This window comes from Larus michahellis, chromosome 2 (genome assembly GCF_964199755.1).
Source record: "Larus michahellis chromosome 2, bLarMic1.1, whole genome shotgun sequence".
Classification (NCBI taxonomy): Eukaryota; Metazoa; Chordata; class Aves; order Charadriiformes; family Laridae; genus Larus; species Larus michahellis.
Window position 1 is genome coordinate 76566090 of NC_133897.1, and position 27467 is coordinate 76593556.

At 43.1% G+C, this 27467-nt stretch overlaps 1 protein-coding gene and 1 long non-coding RNA gene across 2 annotated transcripts in view; one reads left to right on the forward strand and one right to left on the reverse strand.

Moving 5' to 3' along the window:
• Positions 1-27467, forward strand: part of LOC141738307 (uncharacterized) — a 61882-nt gene that overhangs the window by 15018 nt on the left and 19397 nt on the right. The gene's annotated exons all lie outside the window — the stretch shown is intronic.
• Positions 234-27094, reverse strand: LY86 (lymphocyte antigen 86). Its single transcript, XM_074576013.1, has 5 exons — positions 26463-27094; positions 12431-12517; positions 10044-10172; positions 2910-2962; positions 234-981 (listed from the first exon to the last, which is right to left on the reverse strand). The coding sequence occupies exons 1-5, from the start codon at positions 26581-26583 to the stop codon at positions 886-888; spliced, it is 486 nt and encodes a 161-aa protein (XP_074432114.1). The 5' UTR covers positions 26584-27094; the 3' UTR covers positions 234-885.

Here is a 27467-nt window from a genome sequence, read left to right on the forward strand (position 1 = left end):
GGAAATGTAATTTGTGTTTACTTCTCCTGGGGCTTTGTGCTCAAAGCAAGGAACAGTTTGTCCTCTGCTAACATAAAATGTGTGTCAACATGACTGATATTTCATATTAAACAAAAGTGCTCATTTAACTTGCTTCCCTTAGTCTTCTTTCCCCTCCCTTTCCCCCTCACTTTAAGCTTTGGAAAGATGCTAGAATTGTGAGGAAAAATGAGAAGGAAAAAAAAAATCAAAAATCCTTTCATTATGAATTTATTGAGAAGCAAGAAGAGCCTATAGCTTAGTTACAGAACGATTCACATATCACTTCAAAGACATTAAGGAACAGTAAATTCCAGGTAGACTCCAGAAGACCTGAGTGATCTGAATCCAGTGACAGGGCATGGATCACTAAAAAAAGGCACGTTCATTCTATTTGGTCTTAGTTCTGTGGTTATAACAAAATCTATGCTAGTGGAGGCTCCAGATAAGCCCCAGGGAAGACTGAAAATTTTGAGTGCTGTAACTGCATAATATATGATACATATGAAAGTCATCTTTAGGCTGTGTTAGAAGTGGATACCTCCATAATTTACTGCAAAGAAATGTTTAGGCTCTCGCCTGTTCTGCCTCATGCTATTTTCATCCTAAAATGAGAACGTTGGTATCAGATGCTTTCTACTTGCAGCTGTACATATTAGAAGTAAAAAGTGGGCTACAGTGTGCATTTAGAGATAAAATTACCACTAGAGGGTCTAGTGACTTCTTGAAAATAGTGGATTATAAAGAGGAATAGCATCAGAACCACCATGTGGGGATTATTTCCTTCAGAATCATTGTAGCATGCAAGCAGCTCACTTGGCTTGAATAGCTTTGGTAGTATGTAGCTTTCATGAAACTGTTCTGTTGCTAATAATATTCTAAATAATTTTTCACGGTAAAATCAGCACAAGCAATAGTGACGTGGTCTTCATTAGTCAACCTTGCTGCAATAGTGTAATCTCCCTGTATGAGACAAACACAAAGCAAGAGATTAGCCCATCGGTAGCATATAACTGCTTCTGTTTCTATGAGAGAGTCCTCCTCCTAGAAATAGAATAACGCTTTTCCCATCAAGTTCCTGCAAAACCTTTCCTGTCCAAATGCGATTCAGAACTGGTAAAGGACTTGCCTGTATCTTCTGCCAAAACACTCTCATCAGGGATATCAATGCTGACAGCACAAGTTCAAAATTAAAACAGTGCAAGGGGAACAAAATGTTTTGGTGGATAAAAATTCCTTTCAAATATATATAACTTCTCATGTTTCTTATGAGCAAGCACAGCATGGCCTGTGCTGTTTAGTAACTGGAAGGGGAAGAGGTGCTCAGTTGTCTGGCACTTGTCTTCCTTGGATCTTGTTGTTCAGTGTGTACACTGTTATTGATGAAAACTCTAAGAGAGCACCTTGAGGGATGTGTGTGACTCAATCTGTGATGAATACCTATATAGTAAAACAAGGGGTAGTTTAATTTCAAATTGTGTAGTTAAAACTACTAATAATTCAGGCTTTGGGGAGAACTTGTATCGTTGCAGTGCAAAAAATCTCAACCTTAAAGAAACCATGGCTCCTTTCTATTGGTGAAAACTGTTCTCTCCAGACACTTGGAGGGAGAAGCACTGGGCAGGGGAGGTGACAAGGCTCATTTAACAGATTTGGAGGAAGAGGTGCACTAGATATCATTCACTCTAGGTTGGTGGCACTGTGGTATTTACTTCTGGGTTTTTCTGGAGTGTGGCAGGGAGCAAAACCTAGGGTAGGAGAGCTTGGCAGCAGTGGCCTCCTGGCTTTGAACCATAGAAAGATCCTGCCCTGCTCATAACTCTAATGGTAGTGGAATAGAAGGAGGCGCAGCTAGAATGAGTCAGGCTTCTTGGCATTTGTGTTTTTACCATGGGATTTCTACAGCAATAACTGGCCTGTGTCCTCACAGAGAGGTTCAAGTTAAGTGTAACATCCAAATATAGAGAGGCCCAATGGCAACATACTCATGAGAATACAGCCTTGTTGTAATTGCTGTGCAGACTGCGCAAATGTCCTTCAGGCTGCTCAGATGAGTCTGTTCTTTGTAATGAGATGATGATGATTGCTGCATGGAATAATGCCATCCTTCCATGCCAGCAATAAGGAGTTATTTGCCTGATTGATTAATTAACAAAGAAAGCTTCCTATTCCCTTTCTCACAAGCATATTAATTCTCCAAAAGCTTATAGTTTCATTCATAGAAGGGCGTTTATAATAACTTGTTTCCATTGCTCGTTGGTGATTAGATTTTTTTTTCCCCTCCTCCACAATAATTGTTTTGCTCATGGGTAAAAACTCTTAAGAGGATTGTGAACAGTCTTAGAATTTCTGAGTCCAAATTCAGCTAATTTGCCCAGAACTGGAGTTTTACTGGTCTGTGTGGATGTTCCTGGGGCTTCCTCTTGGTCTAAAGACCTATTATTCAGTTTGTCTAGAGCCTTTGCTACAGAAGTGTCCTCAGTATGTTAGTAAAGCTGCTTCTGGAGCAGGATGCTCACTGATATGAGCTTGGGCACTCCAGTGCGAGAGAACAAAAGGTGTCGCTCAACACAGCATCTCTAGGCATAGCCTTTAGGGAAGCAGGCTGGTAAGGGTGGGATAACAGCCTGCATAAGGGGGCCTAGCTCCCTGTGTGAAAACCTATCTGCTATCCTAAGAAAACCTGTCTATCTCTAGATAATAGTGGCTTTCTAATGCTTTAAGGAAAGACTTAATTTCATATTGAAAAGTATTAGACATGTAAACACTGTCACATCCAGTGTACCAGCTGAGGGAAGCTTGGAATATGCTGATGTGACTGCTGGTAGTCTGCTGACCATACCTCATCCAGAAAGCCCTTCTGCTTGGGAGCACAACTGTGGCCAACTTACCTGTGGGATTTCTTTGATTCCCAGTGTGACTGGTCCCTCATAGTAGAGGTGTTCTGAAAAGGAAAAATGGTGATGGGTGGTTAGACATGCAGCACACGAAGGAAACAAGCATCCGCTCGTAGATGCTTTTTTGTAATAACACTTCAAAGTGCTTCAGTGACAAGTGTTATGGAACTGCAAAGTGCTCCATACACAGTCGTGCAACAGCCCTCCTGAGAGAAATGTCAGGATGTGTACTGCCTTATGGGGAAAGCAGGGCAGAGCCGGGGCTCAAGGTGGACCTGCAGTCCCTGTCAGAGTGGAGGTGTGGGAGCGTTGCTTTGCACAACCAGCAGGGTGTTCTATGTCAGCATGCATCCTGCAAATGGGGAAATGGAAGGGGGATTGCCAGACACAAGCCCTTTAGCACGATTTATTAAACACCTGCAATAGTTGAGCTGTACTGTTTTGGTGACTCTGAGGAAAAACCAACCTGAGTTGAGTACTTCTGACTGCTTGCTGAACATGACCTTAAGGTAATAAGAGCGTGTCTCTCTCGCCACTGAGGGAGCATTCACCAAGAAGTTCACGATGTGCTGAAGCCATCACAAGTTGTATTGGTGACTGGAATAGAGCTGAGGAGTTCCACCTTCCAGTTCTGATCTCCCTAATTGCAAGGCATGCTTACTTTTTGCTGCTGAAGAAAGGGCAACTTTGGCATTAATGGACAGAATTAGCAAGCTGTTCTGCAGTTCCTCCTACTTTTTTATAGCTTACTGGGCCAAACTGTGCAGACTTGACTGAAAATAAAACTTGTGGATGTTTTGGTATTTCAGAATTTCTTGCACAACTTGCCCTCCACAAGTTGTGGAAAAGTCTAAGAACTGTTTAAAGATTCTCTTTTGTAGGTGTCATGAAATATTCTTTACTTTGACAGTGACAGAGGAGTAAGTGTTTCATCATATTTATATGAGTCTGTGCTGGTATCTTGATGCTTGTCACTTCTAAAGAGTTGTTTTAGCCCAGTCTCCCTGTGCTGTTTTAAACTGTTTATTGTGAAAGGTTGGGCAAAAGGTTTGTAACACGTTTATGTCGTATGGTCCATCTCACCATGCAGTAGGTATCTGACTTGGAAAAGAGTCCACAGAAAGTCTTCCCCAGACATTCTGTGAAATGTTAGTCAATGCTTTGTAACAAGCTTATATGAAAGAATCATGACTATAAGGGAAACTAGGAAAAGAGTAGAAGAAACCTGAGACACCACCAATTTTCAAAACCTTTGCATTAATAAAGAGTTTGTTAAACATAATGCCCTGATGATCCTGGGAGGTGGAGAAGATGCAGAGCTTCTCAGTGTTGCCCTGAAAAAAACCTAATACCAAGACAGAGAATAGAATAAGTATGTTTTGGCTTGTCACAATCAACTATGCTGCAGCACTCATGCTCTACTTATTCCCCTCTGCGTCCCTGATTACTTCATCTGGAGACCAAGAAGTCTTTTCCTTTTCAAAGAGCAGTCACCATCACTGCTTGCTTCTGTGCATGAAGCAAGAGCTCTGAAGTCTGACACATCTCTGCTGCAGAGAGTGGTGACTCAAGAACTTTAAAAATACAGTACAGCCCACTTCTCAGTTCACAACTTCACTAGAGTCTAAATGGGAGTTAAAGGCACTGCAGGCTGCATGGTTTAGGTGATGAGTGACTCCCTTGGGACTTGAGATGTGTGTGTTGATGTGTGCTAAGCCATATTGTGAGCTGCCCCCTCAGGATGGTGTGGACCATGCAATGGCGTGGCTTGTGGTTTGTGTGTCCTTTTGTTCAGTAGAGAGCCTTGTTTGACTGTCTCTCCTTCTGTCATCTCTGAGCCTGGCAAATCTTGCATGGCAGCAGAGCAGAGTGGAGAGGAAACTGGGTTGTGAACAATCACCCATCCCTGAAGTCCTTCTCCACAGGGACGTGGAAACTCCTCTTGGATCATGTGGCTCATGAGGGTCTCACCTAGGCTGTTGGAAAGCCACACAGAATCTAAATATACATATGCAGCATTCAAGCTCTGCAAAGCCTATATTTTAAAATGAAGTGGGAGTCATCAGGCCATAAATTTGCTTCTGAAATGATGGCAATGCTAATCTATCCTTCAGTGTAGGTAGAAGTTATTCCCCCCCACGCACGCTTTGCTGTGACAAAGCAATGATTACATTGGAGCTAGATGAATGCAGTGTTAGGGTTCTGTCTCAGCCCTCTCTGAGAAGTTTTGCATGATTGCTCTGATGTGTGGTAGCTATGCCTTTGCTTGGTAATCAATGGAGCCACTCTTATGGGCTGTGCTATCTTTTAGGGAGCCTCCAACCGTGGAGCTAGGTGCTGTGTGTCTAGTTTGAGGTCCACATTTACTGCTCTATGCTTCAACACTGCCCTTATTTAGCTTTTTCTAATTAGGGGTCTTGCAGTGGTTCACAATTATTGATTATATGGAGCTACAGGAGAGAGTCCAGTGAAGGGCAAGTGATATGATTAAGGGACTGAAACATTTCTCCAATGATGGAGAGGCTGGGGGAGCTGGGACTGGTTACCCTAGAGAACAGAAAGATTGGGTGAGAGCTCATCAATAGTCACAAATACCTGAAAGGAGGGTGTAAAGAACAGGGAGCCAGATTCTTTCCAGTGGTGCCTGGTGACAGGACAAGAGGCAGTGGACACAAACTGAAATACAGGAGGTTTCTCCTGAACATCAGGAAAGACTTTTTTTTTTTTCTCTGTGAAGATGACTGAGCACTGGCAGCGGTTACTCAGAGAGGTGGTGGAGTCTCTATCCTTAGATATATTCAAAAACCATGCCTGGACATGGTCCTGGGCAACCAGCTATAGGTGTCCCTGCTTGACTAGGTGGGAGTTGGACTAACTGACCTTCAGAGGTCCTTTCCAATCTCAACCATCCTGTGGTTCTGTAACCAGGCCTCTACAAAACTCTTGTGACCTTCCTTGCTTCAGTGATGGGGGGGAATGGGAGGTCTATGCCGCTTTGAAAGTATGTCCTGACAGGAAAGCAAGGGCAGCTTTCATTTTCAGCTAGTTGAGACCTGCCAGGAAATAATGTGGATACGTAGATCTGCTGAATTTTACCGTATGTATTCACTTTGGACCATGGCAACCTCTTCTGTGCCTATGCCGGCTATATCAGGCTTTTCAAAGCCCATTCAATGTTCCTCTCACATGAGGATCTGCTGTAATTCCAGAAGTGTAAGCATCCTCCAAGGCTTTAAGAGCTGTAGTTTATCACAGCATTCTTCATATACCCATACATTTTTCTCCATATATTCATACATTTTTACATTCCTCCGTTGAAAGAGGATGAACACATCTGCTGCAGTAAGTGTAACTGTCACAAACACTGAGCCTAGCTTATTGAAAGAATTCTGTGGTCTTTTTAGAGCAAGCCCAGATGTAGTTGCAAAAAATGTATGAACATTGGGAACAGCATAAATCATGAGCGTATTTTTCCAGTTAAAAATTCCCCTATGTTTTTATTTGTCTGCTGGTAAGTTACAGTATATGTCAAGCATGCCATCACCAGTGATGGGCTTTCAGTCCACCTTCTGTTTTCAGCCCATTTCCTTAAAAACTTAACTGAAGGTGATTTCTGTAGAGCACCCTGGAAAACATTTCTAATGTACCACTGATTCAAGGTAACATCATTGTATTTGTTGTAGCAGCTTTCCCCTGTTGTTTCTACCAAAAGTAACTTAGTCCTTTCCCCTGCTGACAAGCAGGCCTCTAGTAGCTTCCAGCCTGAAGCAGAGCTTTCCAATGTGTAAGAACTTCCGGAGGATTACTTTAAGTTACTAGTTATCATTTATCGTGAAGATGCCTCTCATTCCTGACAAAACACCTATAATGAAATTCTCACTCATCTTTCTCAAATCTTCCTTGCACTGAAAATCTTTAAGCATTCTCACACTCCTATACTATATAAAGGCCCTGTACATCTGCACCCACCTCTTCCTTTTTCTGTTTTAAATCTTTTTAGAACTGAAATGCTCCGTGTTGGAGTTCTTCTAGGACACGATCTTGCATCCGTGCAACTGACAAACAACTTCCGTGAGTTTCAGGGATGCAGGGATGATCCAAATAACTGCCAGCTATAGATGTATAGTTGAGTCAGAAAAATGTACATAAATACATAGCTAGTTGAGAAACCTACACTTTCTTTAGTGGGGAGGAAAAAGCGAGATGAAGGGGCTAAGCGAGGTGACATTGTATATCAGCCCAAAGACCTAGCTTTGTGGTGTAGCTGCTTTCTCAGAAACGTGGACCTAAAATCTCAGTGTGATACCCAGTTCTGTAATTCATGTTATGTTCTCTACTTTTAGTCACAAATACTATTTTAGAAACTTGCTCACTGTAACACCTGCTGAGAGAGGCAATAATGTAAAGAATGGAGGTCTGAAGTAAGGCAGGGTTTTCCTCTATGGTTTGGGAGCGTGCACAAGGAATCACGCAAGTGCTCTGGTGCCGTTATCATTTGGGCCTGAAAGAAAACTTGCAGAGGATGCAACTGTCTTTTGTCAGTAAACTTTGTTTAAGCCTGCAAGTTGTGGTTGGCACATTGCTAAGTATTACCCTGGTAGGTTGTCTTCTCTGATTTTAGTGATTGCATTGGGCAATCTCTTATGTAACTTTTTTTGGTGCTTTTTTTTTTTCTTTGAGGAAATGGAGAATAACCAGCACTTTCTATCAAAAAAAGAGGAAGAGCTGAGTTCATGTTATGCCACAAAGAATTTAGCAATTTTGTTGTTATCGTTCTTAAATGGACAATGGCCCATTTCCTTGTAACCTTTGAGCTAACAACTTCACAACAGGCGTATAGCTCAAAGAAAAACATCTTGGAATTCTATTTAGGAGTCCCAGTGAGCAGTGCCAGATGCGACGTTTGCTTGACATAAATAGTAAATACTATATGATTATGATGAACATGAAACCTGCAGCTATATTAAGTCTCCTAAAATATTTACAGACATGGCAAAACTAGTGTTACAGGAGAGCAAAGAAAAATAAAATAACCCCAAACACCCACGACTTAGCTACATCCAACTTCTATAATTCTCTTTTCCTTGTAACTTCTGCTCTGTTTATCCACATGAGTGAGTGGACCAACAAAGCCTGTAGCAGAACTATATTCTGTCTCATTTTGGGAGGAGGAGAAACAGGCAATTTTTGGCATCCTCGTGGAAGGTAAGCAAATTCTGTGTGGAACTATATTTAAACTTGGGTCAGGTCTGGCCAGTTGTTGGAAATATTGCCTGTACAACAGGGGAAAAGAGTCTCTGCATGAAAAGCTCCCATTGAAAGGGCTACCTGCTCCTCTGCATCTTTGCTAGGGTGTGTACTTGGCCATTCACAATGTTGTCCTTTCCGCATAGGTATTTGGTCAGAATTAAAGCTGTGCTAATACAGTAAGCTATGGCTGTGCCGAACTGCCTCAAATTGGTCTTCAGCTCAATTCTGTGCCTTAAAACAAGGGTTAGAATCAAATGTCAACTAATTAAGAAATACCATATTTTCAGTTTGAACCTTAGTCTGAGAAAGTTTGCTTCTATCCCACTGTGACTTAATTGCTAAATAAAAACTGCTACTGAACGAGAGTGTGTGTATTAAAAAGTGTGTGGTAGAGGTGCTTGCACTAACTTAGGGATGCTTCTAAATGAAGATATATAGTATTATTTAAACAACCAACTATGGTTTTATATCATAATGTATTTCAATTAGTAGAAACAATCACCTGTCAGTTTAAGATTAAGGGACTTGTAAACCCCAGGAGGTTTTGGCTTTGTAGCTTTATGTGTGAATAGCAGTTTGTGCTCAGCTCAGGACTGGCTCTGCTTCTCCTTAATGTATTCTCTAAAGGATGTTATTTAGTACTTCATCGGAATAAGATAGTTTTTCAGTAGGTCTGTGGGTGCTTCCCCCCCACCCCCTTGTAATTCAATACACAATTGAAGACACCTCTGAATTTAATTTTTTTGTTTCTCTGGCTTACAGGATTTACATAATTGGTTGCTCATGCAGCATTTCTCTATTACTCTTTGTGATATTTCTATGCTGTGTGAAATGTCTTAGTAATTTTCCAGGACCTGGCTTAGCAGTAGTGCTTGCTGTGCATGGTCTTTAAACTCATAGCCCTTGCACATGAATTATTGCAGCGTTATCAGGATGGAGATGCAAGTGAATGGAAGGAAAGCAGAGCTTCTGAAACTAACTGGGGTGCTCTGACAACTCTGAAACTTCCCTGCAGCTCTACCTGCTTATTTTAAAATCAGCCTAAAGAGACGATCATGATGTAAGAGGGACTTTAAAATAACCATTTAAGATACATGGGTATTACAGTCCAGAGGCATGACCGTAGCTCTTCCAGATACGTGCCATGGCTAGCTTTGCACTACCTGGCCTGTGTTGTGGCAGAAGGGACTTTGAGGTGCCCAGGCTCACCTGGGACCAAAGATGCCTGCTTTCTGGGGACAACTAACACCACTGTAAACCGACTAGTGCAAGTTTACACCAGTTGGCAGTTTGACTGACATGAACTGAAGTCATCTGACATGCTACACAGGCATGTGTTGAGCAGAAACAAGATGCAAACCATAGATGGTATCAAATAGTACCTTGGTCCCAATATCCTTCTTTAATTCCTCTTAAAGTGAGGTAGGAACTGCTTTTAAGGACAGGAAGTGCTACTTGCTTAACAGTGAAGAACATGTTCTGAACGGCCTGTTTGTTTGCTCAGCCATTTCTTTTACAGAACTGGCCTTTATTTTTGTCATACTTCTTGCTCACATGACAACCACGTGGCTATAAATAGGGTTTATGAACCTCTCTGCTGTTGCATGGGGTCACATTACCACAGTTATTTTTTATGGACTTGAAATCCCATGTGTGTGCAATATTCTGTGATTAAAAGCAAAGCAAGCAAACAGGTTAGGGGAAAAAGCAGGCTCTGAAATTAAAACGTCTCTGTCCTACTGTGTTTCTGTCATCCATTAACATGCTGTTGAAGTAAACAGAACATTACGATGTATTGGTGCGTTCAACAGCACAGCGGGTGCATCCTGCTTGGAGTATTCAGTAGCCATCAAACACTCAGAGTGCTACCTAAATTACCTCCTTTCTTCTTTCCGCAGAAAACAAGCTTAGAATGACCCGGCTCGCAAAGCGTCTCTGAGTAGGTTAAGACGGTCTTCCCATTTATGATCAGGTCAACCTTGAGGTATAGTTCCTTGATGTTGTGTCCTACACACAAAACAGAAGGAGACCTCAGAGAAAGTGCAATGGTAAACAGATTTACTACTTTATTTTTTAAAAGATTTCATTTTTTCCCCTGCTGCTAAGGCCATTGAATGTTTTTTCTTCATTGAGAACTCCTGATGCATAGAAATCCATGTTTCAGGAACAAGTCTCTAGCATATATCTTTATTGGTAAATAAACTATGTCCATGACCATTCTCTAACTCCAAAGTCAACTGGCATAGTAAATCTTGTGTCCATACACTTAAACTCTTTCTTCCCTACTGTGTCTAGCATAGAGACCATATCCAGTGGGTCCCTGGGAGCAGCCTGTGGCCTGTACCTGCTGCCTGGGAAAATGGTAGCTGGCCTGAGCCAAACCTGTGCCAAGGGCCAGCATAGCAGCTTGGCAGCACTGGGAGGTTGCCTGCTTGTGCATGGCTTGCTTGCCACTGCCATACAGCTAGTGAGGCTACCAGATTTAGAGGGAGGTCCTGTACTCTGTGTTGGTGGAAAAGTAATGTGATTTTGCAGGCTTGTTTAACTTTACAGCCACCTGAAAACTGATGCTCCCCAGGCAAAAGGGCAGCATGTCTCACAAGAGGGAGAACTTCTGGATGCAAGGAAGCATTCCCAAGTGTTAAGAGACACTTGGCTCACAAACTTATTTTCAGCACCAGGGGCATACAGCAGCACTCTCATATCTATGCTCTGGTAGCAGAGGTTCTAGGTGAGCTTGGGGCTAACAGGGTTGCAAGAAGGTGGCTTTCCTGTGCAAGGATCACGAAGCAAGCCATGGCTAATATTAACTTGTGCACCCAGCCCATTAGTTCAAATGTAGTTCTGCTTTTAACCGTGTATTGATGATCAGTCAAGTGCTGAAGGGTATAATAGGCTCTACAGAGGGACCTGGCCAGGCTGGATCGATGGGCCAAGGCCAACTGTATGAGGTTTAATAAGGCCAAGTGCCGGGTCCTGCATTTTGGTCACAACAACCCCAAGCAACGCTACAGGCTTGGGGAAGAGCGGCTGGAAAGCTGCCTGGCAGAAAAGGACCTGGGGGTGTTGGTGGACAGCCAGCTTAACATGAGCCAGCAGTGTGCCCAGGTGGCCAAGAAGGCCAACAGCATTCTGGCTTGTATCAGGAATAGCGTGGCCAGCAGGAGCAGGGAAGTGATGGTGCCTCTGTACTCGGCACTGGTCAGGCCTCACCTCGAGTACTGTGTTCAGTTTTGGGCCCCTCTGTACAAGAGGGACATTGAAGTGCTGGATCGTGCCCAGAGGAGAGCTACCAGGCTGGTGAGGGGTCTGGAGACCAGGTCATATGAGGAGGGGCTGAGGGAGCTGGGCATGTTTAGCTTGGAGAAGAGGAGGCTGAGGGGAGACCTCATTGCCCTCTACAACTACCTGAAAGGAGGTTGTAGAGAGGTGGGTGTTGGCCTCTTCTCCCAAGTAGATAATGACAGGACCAGAGGAAATGGTCTGAAGTTGCGGCAGGGGAGGTCTAGATTAGATATTAGGAAGAATTACTTTACTGAAAGAGTGGTCAGGCACTGGAACAGCCTGCCCAGGGAGGTGGTTGAGTCACCATCCCTAGAGGTGTTTAAGAAATGTCTAGATGTTGCACTTCAGGGCATGCTCTAGTGGCAGAGATTGTAGGTTGTTTGGTTGGACTCGATGATATTAAGGGTCCTTTTCCAACTATGAAGATTCTGTGATTCTGTGAACTTCAGCTAGCACGGGTGGTGAGCTGATGGCATGGCTGTTGCCTCAAGCTAGCACTTCCCCAGAATTTCCCTAGCATGCTTCTCTTGCATGCCCAGGAGGGGCAAAGAGGTGCCCCCCGCCTTGGTCTGTGGGAGTCCCTTCAGTTTCCTACCTGCAAGGGTCAGCCTTGGCAATTTGCTGAGCACTGCTGGTGCTGACACAAGAGTGTGGGTGCTGTAGCTGTCTCATTCAACAAGACTTGCCCCAGAAGACTTGGCTGTGAAGGCAAGCTCTAGAGCAGCCCTCACCTTGGCTATCCGTATGTGCAAAAGAAGGATAGGAAAGGAATGGGGGCTGAGGGCTGATACAACCTGCATAGTCTGAGGCTGAGCTGATGACAGAACTGACATTTCTGTAGCCCCGTGTAGGTTTTGAAACTTCTCAGAAACAAAGCCCATTCATCTTTTATAGTAGATTGTCACCCTTGCTTACTACTTAATACCAGCACTTGCACATGAATTACCTGTTATGGTGTGAGAAAATAGCAATTCACTTACTTAGGACCATCGCAGCTCTGATGTTAAAGGTGTGGGTTGTGACATCAGCACAATGGTCAATGCTGAAAGCAAAATCTTGCTGGGGATCTGTTTGGAGATAGAAGGCAGTGGGTAACAAGTTGTAGTTTTAATGAGACACTGCATAAAGAGAATAATAAAATACAGAAGTGTTATAAAAAACAGATTCCGTACTCCTTAAAATTTCTCCAAGATGTGCTCAAAGCTCCTGTACCTTTGGATTAATAGTTACTTTTTCTGTCCATTCTGACACTTCAGTATGAAACACATTCAGATGATGCCCATATGTGGCTAAAACCTACTGTGTTGGGAAAATGAGCCAAGTTCAGGGAAAGCAAGTTCCCCATGGTGGTGGATAGTCAATACTCTTTCAACAGTGAAGTCTTAGCATAGCTGCTCTTCCCAGGCTCTGCGCCTTGCCATTCCTTCCTCAGCACTGATTGGTTAGGATGACGTTTTTAATTCATTTGTATCGCAAGATGGCTTGGCAAGGCTGATTGGGAACCTGAATCCTGAAGTGGGACGAAAAGTCCAAAAATGAAAACAAAATTCTGTAACTGAGATCCTGCAATATTTCATGCTGGGTCCACCATCATATGTTTCTAACCCAGGAAATATTCCATGTTTCTCCCTTTCTGGGAGACTGTAGCAGAGCTGAGGTCAAAGGGAGCCCTACAGCTGATGACTAACATGACTGTGGCTCTTACCAGTTCCTACAGTACCACTTTCTCTGCATCAAGTTCCAAAACTCTTGTACAAACATAATTACTTCCACCTTCTTTCTTGCTAGCCTTCATGAGACTCTGTGCTGTGCCTGAAGGCTTGCCAATGTGTCACTCTGGTGACAGCCGGCAGCAACAACTGACAGCTCAGCTGCCACAAGCAACAGCACGTGCAAGTGTTTTCCAGAGCTGTGGCTGGAGGTGAAAGATTTGGCCAGTTTGGAAGCATATCACCTTGAGCCTCAAGACTTGCTTTAGGCATAGGTTTGTCCCTCATGGTGGCTTTCCAGCCAGCCTGCGCATCCACCTTCCTCCTCTGTGGAAACAACAGAAGCAACTGCAGTATGTGCAGAAGCAGCCGTAGGCTCTCCAGTTTAGAGAGCTGGTGGTGACAAAATACAGACATGGGAACTGAATTCTGTTTCTCAGTTATTGTTGCTTGAGGTAATCTTCTTGCTGAATTGAAAATAGTGGATTGGGAGAATTTTCCTTTGATGCTGTGGTGAAACTGGAGTCATAAGTGTCCTCTGTGAGGCTGAGCTAGCATCTTCATAGTCTGACCCTATTTTTGTACCATTGCCCCACAGCTGTAGCAGCTGGCAGGGAGCAAGCCTGAGTGACCAAAGCGCAATTACTTAGAGGGGAGCATGAAATGAGTGAAAGTGCTGGGAGAAGCTGGGGTCTGTAACTAAGACAGGGTCTGCAAGCACATGGATTGTCAGCGTAGTCCAAAAGGAGCTCCTGAGTTCTGGTAAATTAAAACAACTGTTTAAAGGAGGGAGATAAGTCACTAGTATTTCCCACAGCTTTGTGTCCCTTGCTGGATTTTGTCTTCCACACCACTAAAACAGCCTCTGCAGTTGCATGATCTGCTTGGGACAAAAAGTTAGTACCTGGAGTTGTTTATCAGCTTGAGTGTGACAGGAGTCAGAGGGATGTCTTTCCTCCCTTTCCATATTCCTGTCAGTTCTCACTTTGTTATTGCAGCTTCAGAAGCTGTTGCAATCCGGTAGGAGAGCAGTTTCCTGCTCCAGCCGGAAAATGTGTCAAACTTCTCTTTTCTCTGGGACCGTTATGCCTGCTTCCCCTCTGGGCTCTGCCGCCTCTCAGGGCTTGGTTTCCTCTTTCCTCTGGACTCCTGCAAGAGCCCCTCTCGTTTCTGTTTGGTGTGCGGTGCAATGATAAGGTTCAGGAAGCAGCTGCTCAGATTCAGAGCAACTTGGGCACTGATGCCTATAAACAGTGCTGGTTGTCAAATGACTAAAACTGTCGGCTCTGTAATTTCCAGAGGGAGCTATGGTTAAAAATGGCACTGCAACACGTATGATGCTCTTCTCTTTTCAAAGAGGCTAGGCTTTGCTTTAGTCAACATAATAAATCATGGTATTAGGGCTAGAAGTTGAATTTTTAGGTCAAAATTACTGTCTGGATGGAAAGGGGACGTTCATGAAACCAAGCTTCCCTGGAAAGCATGGGCTTCTTACAATGAACCTGACCTCAGGCTTGTTTTAGTTTGGATGTCTCATGCCTGTTTTGTTTTTTTTTTTTTCTTTTTTGTTTTTCTGTGGGTTGAGCTCTTTTGCCAGATAGCATATTTCATGGTGCATTGTAGCCATGGGTGTCTCCTGCTGCGCCACTAGTGATGCAGCAATAGGACTCTGGTCTATCCAGAGAAATGTTGTCTGGTCCCCAGAGATGAAGAGAGCATGGAAGCACTCACATGTGATTCCAGCAAAACTTGTGAATTAGAGTGCTTGGCTTTTGTGTTGTTACTCTGTTAGTGAGACATGCAAACTTTTCCACTGGCAAACGAAACCCCAATTAATTTTCTGACCATCTCCCTGTGGAAATTCAGGCTATGACTTTGCAATCTTACATCTTAGATATTGTGGTGTTCGTGGGGGCCTCCTGCTGGAATCAATTGAAAGGATGGCTGTGTTGCTTAAGCTATGGTGCCAGGGAGTCTGGATTCCAAAACATGTAGGCAGAAAGGTTGCTGCTAAAAGGAAACTAAAGAAAACCAGTCTTTTTTAGCCGTTTGATAAGTGAAGATGTCTGTAGATTCAGCTGTGCACTATGAACTAAGGTAGTGTGCCATACCCCTCTATCTTCAAACATTGAGGAGTCCCTCGTGTGGCAAAGGCAACTCGAGGCAATTGCCATTTTTGTGTTTCATCTCAGATGCACAACTGTGAGTCACTGTGTGTCTCTTATGGAGGTTTAATACTTATTCTCCCTTGTTTGGCTCAATCTGAAGTGAGCTGGTTAGACTGAAAAAAAAAAATATACATGTTATGTCTTTCACATGTGCAGAGCAATAACATTTACCGTTAAATCTCTAAAATACGTGGGGCTGCCCTTCAGACTTCTACTTCCCTGCAACATTTCATAGTGCACAGTACTGTATGTTCCCAGACTTCCCTCCACCCACTCCCTTCAATCTGCTCCCTCTTCCATAATTAAAGCTAGAAACTCTTCAACTGGTTGCAGAGTTTTGCTTTTCCAGTTCAGCCTTGATATATTACCAACACTTAGAATGTTGCTGGAAATTTTGCAAACATGTTGAGTTTTAGAAGTTAAAATCTGCTTATTGGGGGAGAAAAAGGGCATTTTTTGTGTGTGTCTATCTAGTGAGAAGGGCTTGGGCTGCAACATAGTTAGACCTAGCGTGAAGGTGCCTGGGAGCAGGATTTTGACTGACGTTTCTCTCTAGACAGTTCTGAATATTTCAGGCAGCAGCTCTGAGAAACAGGCAAGTCTTTGGCTTTTGTAAACAATCAATGCGCTGTAAGATCTCTTAGGCTTGTTATTTGAACTTGATGCTGTGGCTAATGCTGAGCTCTCTCAACTGTATCTAGCGGTGAATCCACAGCTCTTGCTGAAGACTGGCTTCTGCAGTACAATCCTACTTTGAGAGGTAAATTTGGGGTGTACCTGGCGTCTTGCCACAGATCACCCCTTACGTGGCATAGTGCCAGCTGAGCCCATGCATCCCACCTTCCATTTCAACCTTATCCAACTTGGCCAAGTGGAGGTTTGTTGCTCTGTTGGCTTGGCATGTGGTTTTCCTTGCATATGACCTGTAGTGGCACCATAGTGCAAGATTTCAGCCTGGCTTACTATAGCAAGGTGCTCACAGCAATGGCTTTGGCTGGGTTTTTCTAGAAGACTGCACAGACATGCATAGTACAGCCTAGAAGTTCAGATAAGTTATTGAACTTTTCTTCCTAGAGTTTCTTGTCCTGCTCTTGTTCTTGTCAGAAGAAGGTTCGTAGGTGAATTAGCCCAGCCATATTTACAGTGGTGTTTCTATGTGACCCTTCTGGCTGCAAGCCTTGTACCTTTGATGGAGATTATTAGAATAGAATAGAATTACCCCAGTAATAGAGAGGAACACACTCTCATACCTCAGTTACTGTAGTTGTGGGACCACCAGCTCATGCGCCTGCTGAACATGGGCTTGCACCAAGCCACGGGGCTGTGAGCTGTCGCTGTCCTTACACCCCACAGCCTCCTGTGCTCTGGGAGGTGATCTTCATCAGGAAGATGAAGCAGACAGCTGGCAATGATAATGTGTTAACCCACTATGGCTATGTCCCTCAAAGCTTGAGCTGCTACGTGACCAACTGGGCATTACAGAAACTGCATGGCCAGATGGGATGCACCTGTTAAGAGAATTTTGCTGGGCTGGTGTGCAACAGCCTCTGTCTTTTATTCTTCTCTCTCCCCTTGCCCACGCCCCCCCCCCCCCGGCCCCATCTTGTTAACTATCCTCTACTGGCTTTACTCCCACCTGAATCCGGTCTAAAATCATATTGTTTCCATAGAAGCATAAAAATTAGTGGCATGAGTGAATAGGAGCAGCAAGCAGGCAAGCTTTGCTTGTGAGAGTCCACATCTGTAAGTCTTGCAGTGGTGAGAAGACTCCCTACATTGGTAAACTTTGGGTGTTTCAAAATAACGCTTTTAGGAGCACATAAGCCACAGAATTGAATGGAATGACATAGCTGCACTTGGCTAGGGTCATACAAGGACAGACTAGTGCCAGAGGAGCTGGAAATTAGCACAAGGAAGAAACATATTTAGTAATTACCCAACACTCCTCACCTTCAAAGCTCTTAATAAAATTAAATCATTAGTCCTTACAACATTCAAGGTGATGAAAGGAGAGGGAAAGAATGAGGAACTGTTTGGGATCTCAGACTTTATGTATTCACTCAACATTTTCCCTTTAATGTCTATTTAAATAAATTAACCTGAATGCTCAAGGTTATATTTGACACTGGAATCTACTTATAAGGTACTGAGGAAGGAGCATCAGGTGAATTAGCAGCTCTCCAGTTGCGCATCTAGATTTCCTTGAGCACCTTCAGTTTAATGAACTTCCCTTTGGACCTTCCTTCGCTATATGTCACTGCCACATCCAGACATGGCTGGGAGGAGCAGATCGACCCTCTGTTCAGAGGGGAGCAGAATAAATTGTGAGACTCATGTTGGCTGTGTCTAGTTTGTCGTGAGGATGCTTCATCCCAAAAAGCTCACCTTAGATGTGACCACCTCTGGGCTTCTGCCTAGCTCTGAGAGGCACTCTGGCCTCCTTTGCAGAAGTCATGATGCGTTTTATCCCCCGTACCTTTCTGGGTTGCTTAGGCAACATGGAGGTGAAGGAATAGGGAAGTTTACAGTTCATGTTTCCTTAATGTCCTGGGGGGTACAGACTGTGGGAATTCCCCTTCGCAAACAGCGATAGCAACCTGTGGTCTCTGAGGTTTGCGTAAACCTGAAGCTCTTGAAGATGCCTAATGGAGTGAATAACTCTGCTTCCTTTCTGATAAAACTTATGTGGCTGTAGAGGGAAGCCTGAAGATTTGGTCTCAGTATAAACTACAAACTAAAAAAACCCCAGAACACTGCCAAGAGAAACTTAAAACATGGCTTAAAAAAAAAAATGTGGTTATGCAATATTTAAATAATTTCTACTTTTCACTCAAGAATGCTGAACACTGGTAATGCAAAGAGCAATTATATACTACGTGGTTAGATTAAGGTATGGGCATTACTGGCCAATGTTTGGAGATAGTTTTGGAACAAGGTGATTCCAGTGTCTTATGAAATTAGCTTAAATAAAAGATGAAGGCTTTTTTTCTCTCTGTTTCAAATAAAACTCATTGAGTATAACTGACATCCAAATTTGCAAATATTCAGAAACAGTAACTCAGAAGGCCAGTAGCTTCTCCAAATGTGTTGCTGGGACACTGGCTGCAATAGTAGCAGTGTTTGGGCTGTGAGGCACGGATGTGGGATGGAAGGAGGGCTCAGCCTGTGAGCCAAGGGGTTAAAGTGTGGCAGATGGAGAAGAGAGGAAGAGATTTGCCTGGTACCAGGCTGAGATCACGCAGCTGCCGCCTGCGGCCATGGAGCTGCTGGTGGCCTGGGTGAGAAGCTGTGTGAAAGCCAGCAGGTGTCAGGGGCTCTCTGCAGCTGGAGGGCTGTGTTTGGGGACGAGGGTGTCACCAACATGCATAAAGCAGCCTTGCCAAAGACTTGACCTGAGCCTCCCTGCCTTTTCCTGCCTGAACCACCTTTCTTGACCGCAGGCTTGTTGGAGCTGTTTGCTGGGCCTTGAGGGGAGGTCCAGTGCCTGAAAGTTCATGGAGACTTTCCTTGCTTTTGCCAGCAGTGGTATTTGGAAAGGGGGGTTTCTGTGCTTTGTGTGATATGACAAAGCTTTGTCTAAGCCTGTTTGAGAAGACAAAACTGAAAGATGCAGGCTTTGAGAGATGGCACATACAGATCTGTATTTGATAATCCTGATTGTCCTAGTTACCTTGAGAGAAAAAGGGAGGCAGGCTTCAGCTACAGCAGTGTGACAAGAAAATACTGCATTAATTTGGGCCCAGCAGGGAATGTATTAGAGAGAGAAAGTCTTTGTTCTTCTGTTCTGTTGGTGAGAAAACACCACGCACTGCATGAGTAAGATGCATACAGTAACTGCCTGTATTTCCTAATTGGGTCTGTCTCTTCTCTTCATGTGTGTTGGGTTTTTTTTATATCATTCTTTTTACTGCTCTACTTGAGACAGAGATCTCTGGACATCAGTGCTTGCCAGTATGACTGAAGATTCACAACAGACTTTGTGGACTTGTGTCAGAAATAGAACCAAATATTACTATAAACTGCCCTGCTGCTAGACACATGCCATGCTCTGGGATAGCAGGGTTTACCGCTGGTTATACAGAACAGTAATCAGCGGCATATAAATGGGCTAAATGTTCCCATTTTCCCAGGATGGGTTGAAATCCGCTGCAGGAATGTGGCAGTAAGCTATAATTGGAATGGCATGCTCCCTCTGCTGAGGAAACTAGCTGGGTTCCTGCCTGCCTGATCACTGCTGGATCATTTGACAGGAACCATCCATCTTCAGGTGAAGAGGAAACTGGTGCATTGAATTAATTTGTGGTAGCTTTCAAGCTGCTAGCTTTTGGCAACTGGAAGCTCTCCCGAGTCTAAAAGCAGCATCTGGTACAGATCAAAGGTTTTGCATTCAGTACGTGGTGGTTCATTCTGGATGGGGCATTTGGACACCTTGTCTCTGGCCACTGTTCTTCCCTAGTTTTAGGTTGCTATAAGCTTCCTTGAAGCTGGTGCAGTGACACCAATACACAATGATGCTTAAGTCCTTTTTGCATTTTTCTGAGGTGTGTTAATTTTTCTTAGATTATTCTGGTTATTTTTGCGGACTGATGTTAAATTGCTGCAAGAACCTGATCTCCTGCCTCTTCTTTCTTTGGTAAACTGTAAGCATTGTAGGGCCCGGAGCTATTTTGAGGCCTTGATGACAGCTCGAGATGAGATGATGTGGCAATGTAAAGAAAGTCTAGCGATGCTTCATATGCTTACACTGGAGCACTTACGAGCAACTGCAGTTTGCTCTTGCTCCTGACTTTATGCAGTGAATGTGTCTTTTGATAATTTCTACTTTATGTAATACAGGAGCTAATCTCAAATTTTTATCAAACTGTTAATATAGCTGTGACTCACCTGTTTAGTATATTAGCCTGCTCCCTTCATAAAGACTCAAATTCAGCATGCAGCAGCGAATGACAGTTCTGCCTTGCCCACGGTACTTATTGACTGTAATGCGATAAACAGTTTTCTAGGTATGTCTGTCCTATTTGTTTCCAAAGTGGAGAATACGTTTTCCTATGTCTTGCCTTGTGTGCTGTTACCCCTTCTGCTCGAGATACCTTAGTGACTCAGTGGCTACAACAACGAAAGACATGGCAAAAGTCAATAGGTGGAGAACGTGTCTACTAGTTTAGATTTAGCAGCCACAGATAAGCAGGAGGGGCTCTCACATATAAACAACCCTCTTTTGCAGTCCATGATGCAGGACCTTCATTGATTTGGTGAAGAAATGGGCACTGTGAGGAAACCTCTGAGAACTAAATTAGATGGGAAAATTTAAAGTGTGGTGGGAAAAGTTCAGCTGAGGTTAATTTTCTCCGCTACTAGTCTCAGTGAAAACATTAATATTGATTTTGCTAAATGGTTCAAAGTCTAGATGCTGAACCTAATGTCTTTGCCAGAGTACCTTGGAGGTATGAAATTGTCTCCTGCTCCTCCTTAGCATTTACATTTTAAAACTTACTAAATACTCTTCCCTCTCTGAAAGAAGAGGTAAAATGAAATCGGAACCACCTGAAGAGGTCACCTAGGAAAAGAAAATTCTAATCCTCTCTAATGAAGCGGAGAATGAAATAGATGAGGTAGTTTTAATAATTCATGGAGGGACCAAAATTTTAAAAGAAGATCTGCATGTGCAGTCATATCTGTGCTGACTTGATTCTGATGATAGCTTCAGTTTGTTAGGAGCTGGTGCCAGAAATATGCATGTCAACATCTGGCCTTCCCCCTGGAATAAGTAAGCTATACCAGATGAGTATAGCAGCAAGGCTATGACACTAAGATGGCTTGGACGAAGCAAATGAACAAAAATAATGTTCCAAGTGAAATTCTTAAGTTCTTTGACTGTTTGCCCATTAGCCATCTATGCAACAAAAGATCAGAGGGGAGTTGGTGTCGTGTGGCTTTAAATAATTTAGAAGCAGAAGCAATTGCTGGAGACTGCTTGAGGGAAATAAATAAATAATTAAGTCCAAGAGAAGCATCTGGCTCAATCTGTCTGCCAAAAACCCAACAAATAATGGAAAAAGAACCTTCTTTTACCAAGTGTCTAGAAGAACATTTGCCCTGAAGATGCATGAGGTGAGAATTTTTTGCAGGCTTTTCTTTGCCAGCTGAAGCTATTGGATATGAGTGTGTGGCCAGGGAGGAAAAAGGACTAGTAACATTGGTTAACAGAGAAAACAGAAAGTGATGTGGTGTAAAATTAGTGCTGCGATGATGATTGTTTACAAGTTGGTATTGCTGATTGAGCAAAGATGGATGTTACAGATCTATTTTTTAAAAAGGAAAATGAGAAATAGTATATTTGATCTCCTAATATGCAGGAGGAAGAGTATGATGGACTGAGTGTGTAAGGAGGACCATAGTAAGACTGAAACTGTTCAGCATGGACACACAAACCATCAGAAAACTGTAATCTAACTAGTCTCTCTGTCTTTACTTTTTCTTTTTTTTTTTTTTCTTTTAAGTACTGAAAAGTTCTCTCAAAGCAGAGTTTGACAGGAGAATGTTTATACTGCACTACCTGACCAGAGCATAACTCTGAATAACTAGAATAACCCTGTTGACTTCAAGGAGCCCCTTTAACAGAGATACAAATCTGAACCCACAAATTTAAAGAAAAGCCATACAAATGAGAGTTTCTCTATCTGTAAATGCAATCCAGTGCAAGCTCATACTGAAGTGGGCAGTGCTGCTCTCTCCTACTGTACCAATGCAGGGCAGGAAAAGCTTTATAGAAATGACCCTGCTTGAAGTGTGACATAGAGCTGTGCAAGCTGTCATGGAGCTCAGTGAACCTAAGTTCAGTTTGACTTTACTCTGTTTAGGAGGAGGCATTGGCATGTAAAAATAATTCTCTAGATGACCAGAGGGCCCTGCTTCTTTGCCTAGCAGAAGACATTAATTAAAGCAAATTGTTACCAATATCCCTTAAGATGTTTTATTATTTTTAAATCTGTAGATATGCAGATGTGAAACTTGGAGAGGGTGCAACCGGTTTCATATTTAGGTTCTGGAGGTTGAAATGAATACTGATTGATTGCTCCTTCTCCTGAAACTTCAGCTGATGGCCACTAACCTTGCTTCAAGTGGGGAAAAAAAGAAGAAAAAGGAAAGGAAGTCAGGCATGAATTGGGAAATGTGTTTGTCTGTGATAGTTTAAAAAAAAAAAACAAAAAAAACCCCTGTGGTCTGAACAGTGTTTTATAAGGTCTAGGGAATATTTTTCAAGAGTTCATCTTCAGATGCTATTATTTGACTCTCCTGAAGATCTCCCTGGAACTCCCTGTTATTTACTCCCATGCACAGAAAATAAAAAAAAAAAAAAAAAATGGTTGATGCTCTCCAGACCCTTTCTAAAAACATGCCTTATCTGTAACCTTTTCTGCACTGTCAAGAAATCTACAGTTTCAAGCACCAGGCAGCTCAGAAATCTCCCAGGTCCTAATCTAAACATAGAGCTTTATTAATCACTGAGCACACTGGTCTGGGTAACACGGGCATTCTGAACCACTGATTTGTTGATGTAGGCTCAACTAATATTTCAAGAAAGAGCTGTAAAAGTAGTTGGGAAATATTTTTTCATTTGTCTGCAGCAGCAATCACCTGCTTTACCCTATGAAGAGGGCCCCATTTGAACACTACATTGTAAGAATGTTTTCATAGGTAATTAAGACAATTAGGCTTACGTGAATGGTCTAGAAACAGGTGGTGGTAGATGTGTTGAGGAGTTATATTTTGTAGTTTCCAACTCTATTGTGCTTTCAGGTGGATACCTGACACTGGAATCTGCTTGGGGCACTTTGCTACCGTTGCCTTCCTGCCTTTCCCTTCCCAGACAATTGCCTTTTAAAATGTAGCTGGAAAGATCAAAAGTGTTATTACTGTAAAAATCACTGTGAAATTAAAAGGGATAGGAATCAGCCGTTTGTGTAGCAGGTTCTTTTCATGTCTCTGCATAGACTTGCCAATTAGGGTTCTCTTTTCTCAGTCGGAGAGGTTAACCTGTGCTGCTTTTATCTCGGGATCCCTGCCCAGGTTTCTAAAGTGATTTGTGGTCACTTGAGATCTTCCTTAGTTTTTGTCACTTGTTCCTGGGAGGAAGAGTGGCACTGATGGGAAATGTCTTGCTATTTATAGACTGTCTCGGTGTTGTGTCTCCTGTGGTTATATAGAGGAGGCAGCATACTGTCTATTTGCTTTACTTTTAGACCACCCGTCTCTCAGCCTGAGTTTCTCACCATGGACTTGCTGCTGAAAATTTTTGTCTGATTTCTTTTAGATGACTTTTTTTTTTTTTCCCCAAGTGCATTATATTGATCACTAGGGTCTTGTCCTAGCCCTTTCTTTTGATGCATGCCTTGGGGTCCTGGTTACTGAATGTTTAGTCTGATGTGGTTGAGTGGGGATGGGGATCCTTTCTATAGGATCCAGAGCATGGAGTGAGGCTGGGGGCTTCATTGCGTGCCTGTTTCTTACCCATAATAGATATAGGATGCAGCTAGGGTAAGTGTCTGCAACAGGAAATTGGGACTTGCTCCTGGGTACAGAAGATTGCTACACCTTGTCTGTCTTCACTTATCCACCTAAGCTTCTCCGCTGCATTTTTCATGGTTATATTAGCTTATATTTTTGGCTTTAGTCAAATTTTTACTGCATTATAGGAGAGGATCTGATAAACTGCAACGTAAAAATGAACACTTAGCTCCTTTTTAAACGTTCAGACTGAACTCTATTAATCTGTTGACAGAGGGCATTCAGTTCCAGAAATAAAATTGTGAAGTTCCTCTCTAAAATTCTCTCAGCTTCCTTAAATTTTACTTGATTTAACCCTGATTCAACAATAACATCCTAGAGTTTATAGTAACAACAGTAGAGGTGAAGTCCTGACCTTCTTGAAGCCAACAAGGAATCCTGCACTCCAGATTTCACTCTAGATACCTCACTGTGGCCACTTTATCCCCTAAAATGTGTCATCCTCTGGCATCTTCAGTGGAGCAAGAGGTACCACGGGGATCTCTCAGACTAGAGGAAAATGTGGGGCAGTCTTCCCCTGAAATAACTGAAGAGTATGGGCAGTTGCTTAGCATTGACTCCGTGCTTGCTGACATTACAAAGTTGTCACAAGAAGGTTTGTTGGGAAAGGCTCTTGTCAAACCTAGGCACTAGCATGTCTGTTCCCTCCCAGGTGAGAACAGTTGGCGGGACGCAGCTAAAGAACTGCCCATCTACTTGTGGTTTACAGTGAAATGAAGTGGGAAGAAAGCTTCCCCTCTTCTGAAAAGACGATCAGCACCTTTGGCACGGTTGTCAGCTTGCCACGGTGAGCTCAGTAGGAGCAGTGCCTTCTCTGGAGGGAACGCAGACTAGTGTATTCAGATTTATCCTCCCCACCTGTAGATTTTTGGATTCGGCCCCAAACACCTTATGTTTTTCTGCTTTATGTGAGCTACCAGACTATGAGCTGGGTCAGCAGAGATGCAGCTGGTGCAACCTGGTCTGATGCTACAGGTGTAGTAGCCTCTGGAAAAAGGCAGGGCAGAACATTGTGGCAGCAGCTGTGAGTGTTGCCACAACTGAATCTGCCAGAGCTGTGAGGGAGCAAGGAACTGGGCTTCAAACAAGGAATCTGATTTAATTCTTGCAGTGTTTCCACATCTGTGTAATCTTCTCATCTCCCATAACTGTGTCTGGGAGAACAGAAAACTACTCTCAGTGGTGGGACCTGACCTGTGTGATCTCTGGCTTGTGCTTCTCAAGCTGTGAATTTCTCCTGAATGAATGTACCTCTTACCTTTTTGTGTGTGGCAAAACAAAATAAGTGACACACAAGCTCAAAAAAAATGCATTTTTTTTTTTAGCTAGGCCAGTGGTGTACATAGTAAGAGGCAATACCTGACTGACATGTGCACAGCAGATAAATTTCATCATCATTTGAATTGACTCAAACTGTAGCCTATGCCTCTGTGACGAGGCATCTCATGCTATTTGAGACCTGTTGAGGGAACAGAATTAACTTATACAATGAATTCTTACAAGCTTTGGTGTTACCTTTGTTTTAGTATTCAATATCTAATTAAATATTTTCCGAATGCAGTATAGCCATTTATAGTATGTGAAGCCTGGCTTTAGTCTCCTAGGAGCAGGCCAGTAAAGAATAGCATTACAAATATTTATTTACATCTCTTGTCCCTTTCTGGCTTTATTTTAATGGGTGTGCACAACCGCATGAAAGCTACAGGGAAGGAAAAGCCCCCCGGGAAACCCTTTGTATCAGGATGAATTGGAAAAACAAACTCTAGGGTGCTCATTTGCTGTGAATCGCTTTTCACATCACGTGCGGAAAATGAATGAGGCGTCTGTGAATCTAATTCCCTTTGTCCCAGTTGTAAAGCGGATCAGCACAATAGGAGAGGCACAAGGCCAGCAAAGCAAGACGTGGAAAGCAGGCACCATTCAGTGAATTCATTTTCAGTCATTCCAATGCCACTTGCTCCTCTCCTCCTCTACAGATTTAAAGAAAAACCCTACGGTCCCTGGGAAATGCCTCTGTTAAGTGCTGCTGCTGAAGTCTCGCTAAGCACGGTGGTAATAGCAGAGAGCACGAATCCTTCCCACTGTCACGCTGGGTCCCTTGTCACTCCAAGTGGGAGGACAGAAAGCATTTCACCACAGCCTTGCTGCACATTAGGAGAACGGCAGATCAGCGTATTGAAGAGTCTGTGTCATCCCAGGGGTAAAAAAAGATAAAGATCTCGGGTATTCCTCTTTTTTAACCTAACCTCAAGATAAAAATCCTAGTAATCTCTTTCACGATGAACTCTATTTTTGACAGTTGTTCATTATTCTGAATTAGGTTACATTATTTCCTCTTTATTATCTTCTATCTAAATACAGTTCGATTCGTGTGTGTGTCAACCAAACTAGCTATATTTGAAAGACTAAAAATATTCTAGCTGCAAAATCCAGTGCTGGCTTGGGATTGTAACCCTATATCTAGGGTTACATTATATACAATATAAGGCCATTATAAGCCTCTCTCACTGCATAAGAACAACTTTGTCGCCCAGCTAAAAGGAAAATGGAAATTTTAAAAATCTCACCACAGCTTTTGTAATGTATTTCCAAGTTGTCCTCTTTGCAGACCGTGTGCGTGGGCCATTCTGTGCTGGCATCCATGTAAAGCAGGACTAAGATGAGAACAAGAACGTTTGATATCTTCATTGTGGTGGTGGTAGTTTGTGGGATTACTTCTCTGTCTCTTGCTAACCCTCTGTGGAGGGAGGTGTTCTTGCCTTTCTCCAAGGGAGATAGGAGACCCTTCGTGCCTGCAGAAGGGTTAAGTGAGCCAATGCAGCCTTAGCTTACCACAGCGTGGTATAAACAAGAGGCTAATCAGAATTGGAGGGTGCTATTTCCGTGTGCTTAGACTTCTGCTTTCTGCTTCAGTTTAAACTAATGACAAATGAGCTAATCACACCTACTCACTGCACGGTGTAGCCCTGCCTCGGTGCTGGCTGGAACAATGCAGCGAACTGTTTAGTTTTCCTCTTGCTGCCCGTTTCTTCCCTTGAAGTCGAAGCATTTGGGTTAAGACTTCAGACAGGCATATTTAGCCCTTCTGGCTGCAAAACATTGCAATCCAAATCGCCCCATCTTAATCACGCAAAGTTAGAACAAATTTTGCAAGGTGAACAGTTTGGTTTCTGTGTTCTTCTTAGTAACAAGTCTGCCTGCTAGAGGGAAGGGAGGTGTGTCTGATGAAGCTGGCACCAAATAAGCAAGCCTTGAAACTTTTAGGCACGAATCCTTTCTGCTTGACTATCCTGCGTTTATGTTCATTTTCTTCAATGGTTCTTAGGAATGTACTGTTTAACAGTATACCCAACTGGGTAAACCTAGACTTAATTTTTTTTTCTTTTGTCTTCCAGTTTATTTAACTACCCATTAGTGGCACTGCACTCGTTATTCATACCAGTTTTTTTTAAAGCTGTGCTTTATGCGAAAATTAGTGGCTCTTGCAGATGGCGGGAAATGATCAGTAAGGAAAGGAGGGAGGCTTGCTGCATCTCCAGTAAACTTCTCCAGTTTAAGATCCAGGATTGGAA

Bases quoted from the DNA above. Each gene is read 5' to 3' on its own strand.
- LY86 (XM_074576013.1), bottom strand. From the start codon at position 26,583: ATGAAGATATCAAACGTTCTTGTTCTCATCTTAGTCCTGCTTTACATG. The intron at 12,518-26,462 runs GTGAGATTTTTA...ATCTCCAAACAG, and splicing joins AATACATTACAAAAGCTGTG to ATCCCCAGCAAGATTTTGCT. The intron at 982-2,909 runs GTAAGTTGGCCA...TGTCTCATACAG, and splicing joins GAATCAAAGAAATCCCACAG to GGAGATTACACTATTGCAGC.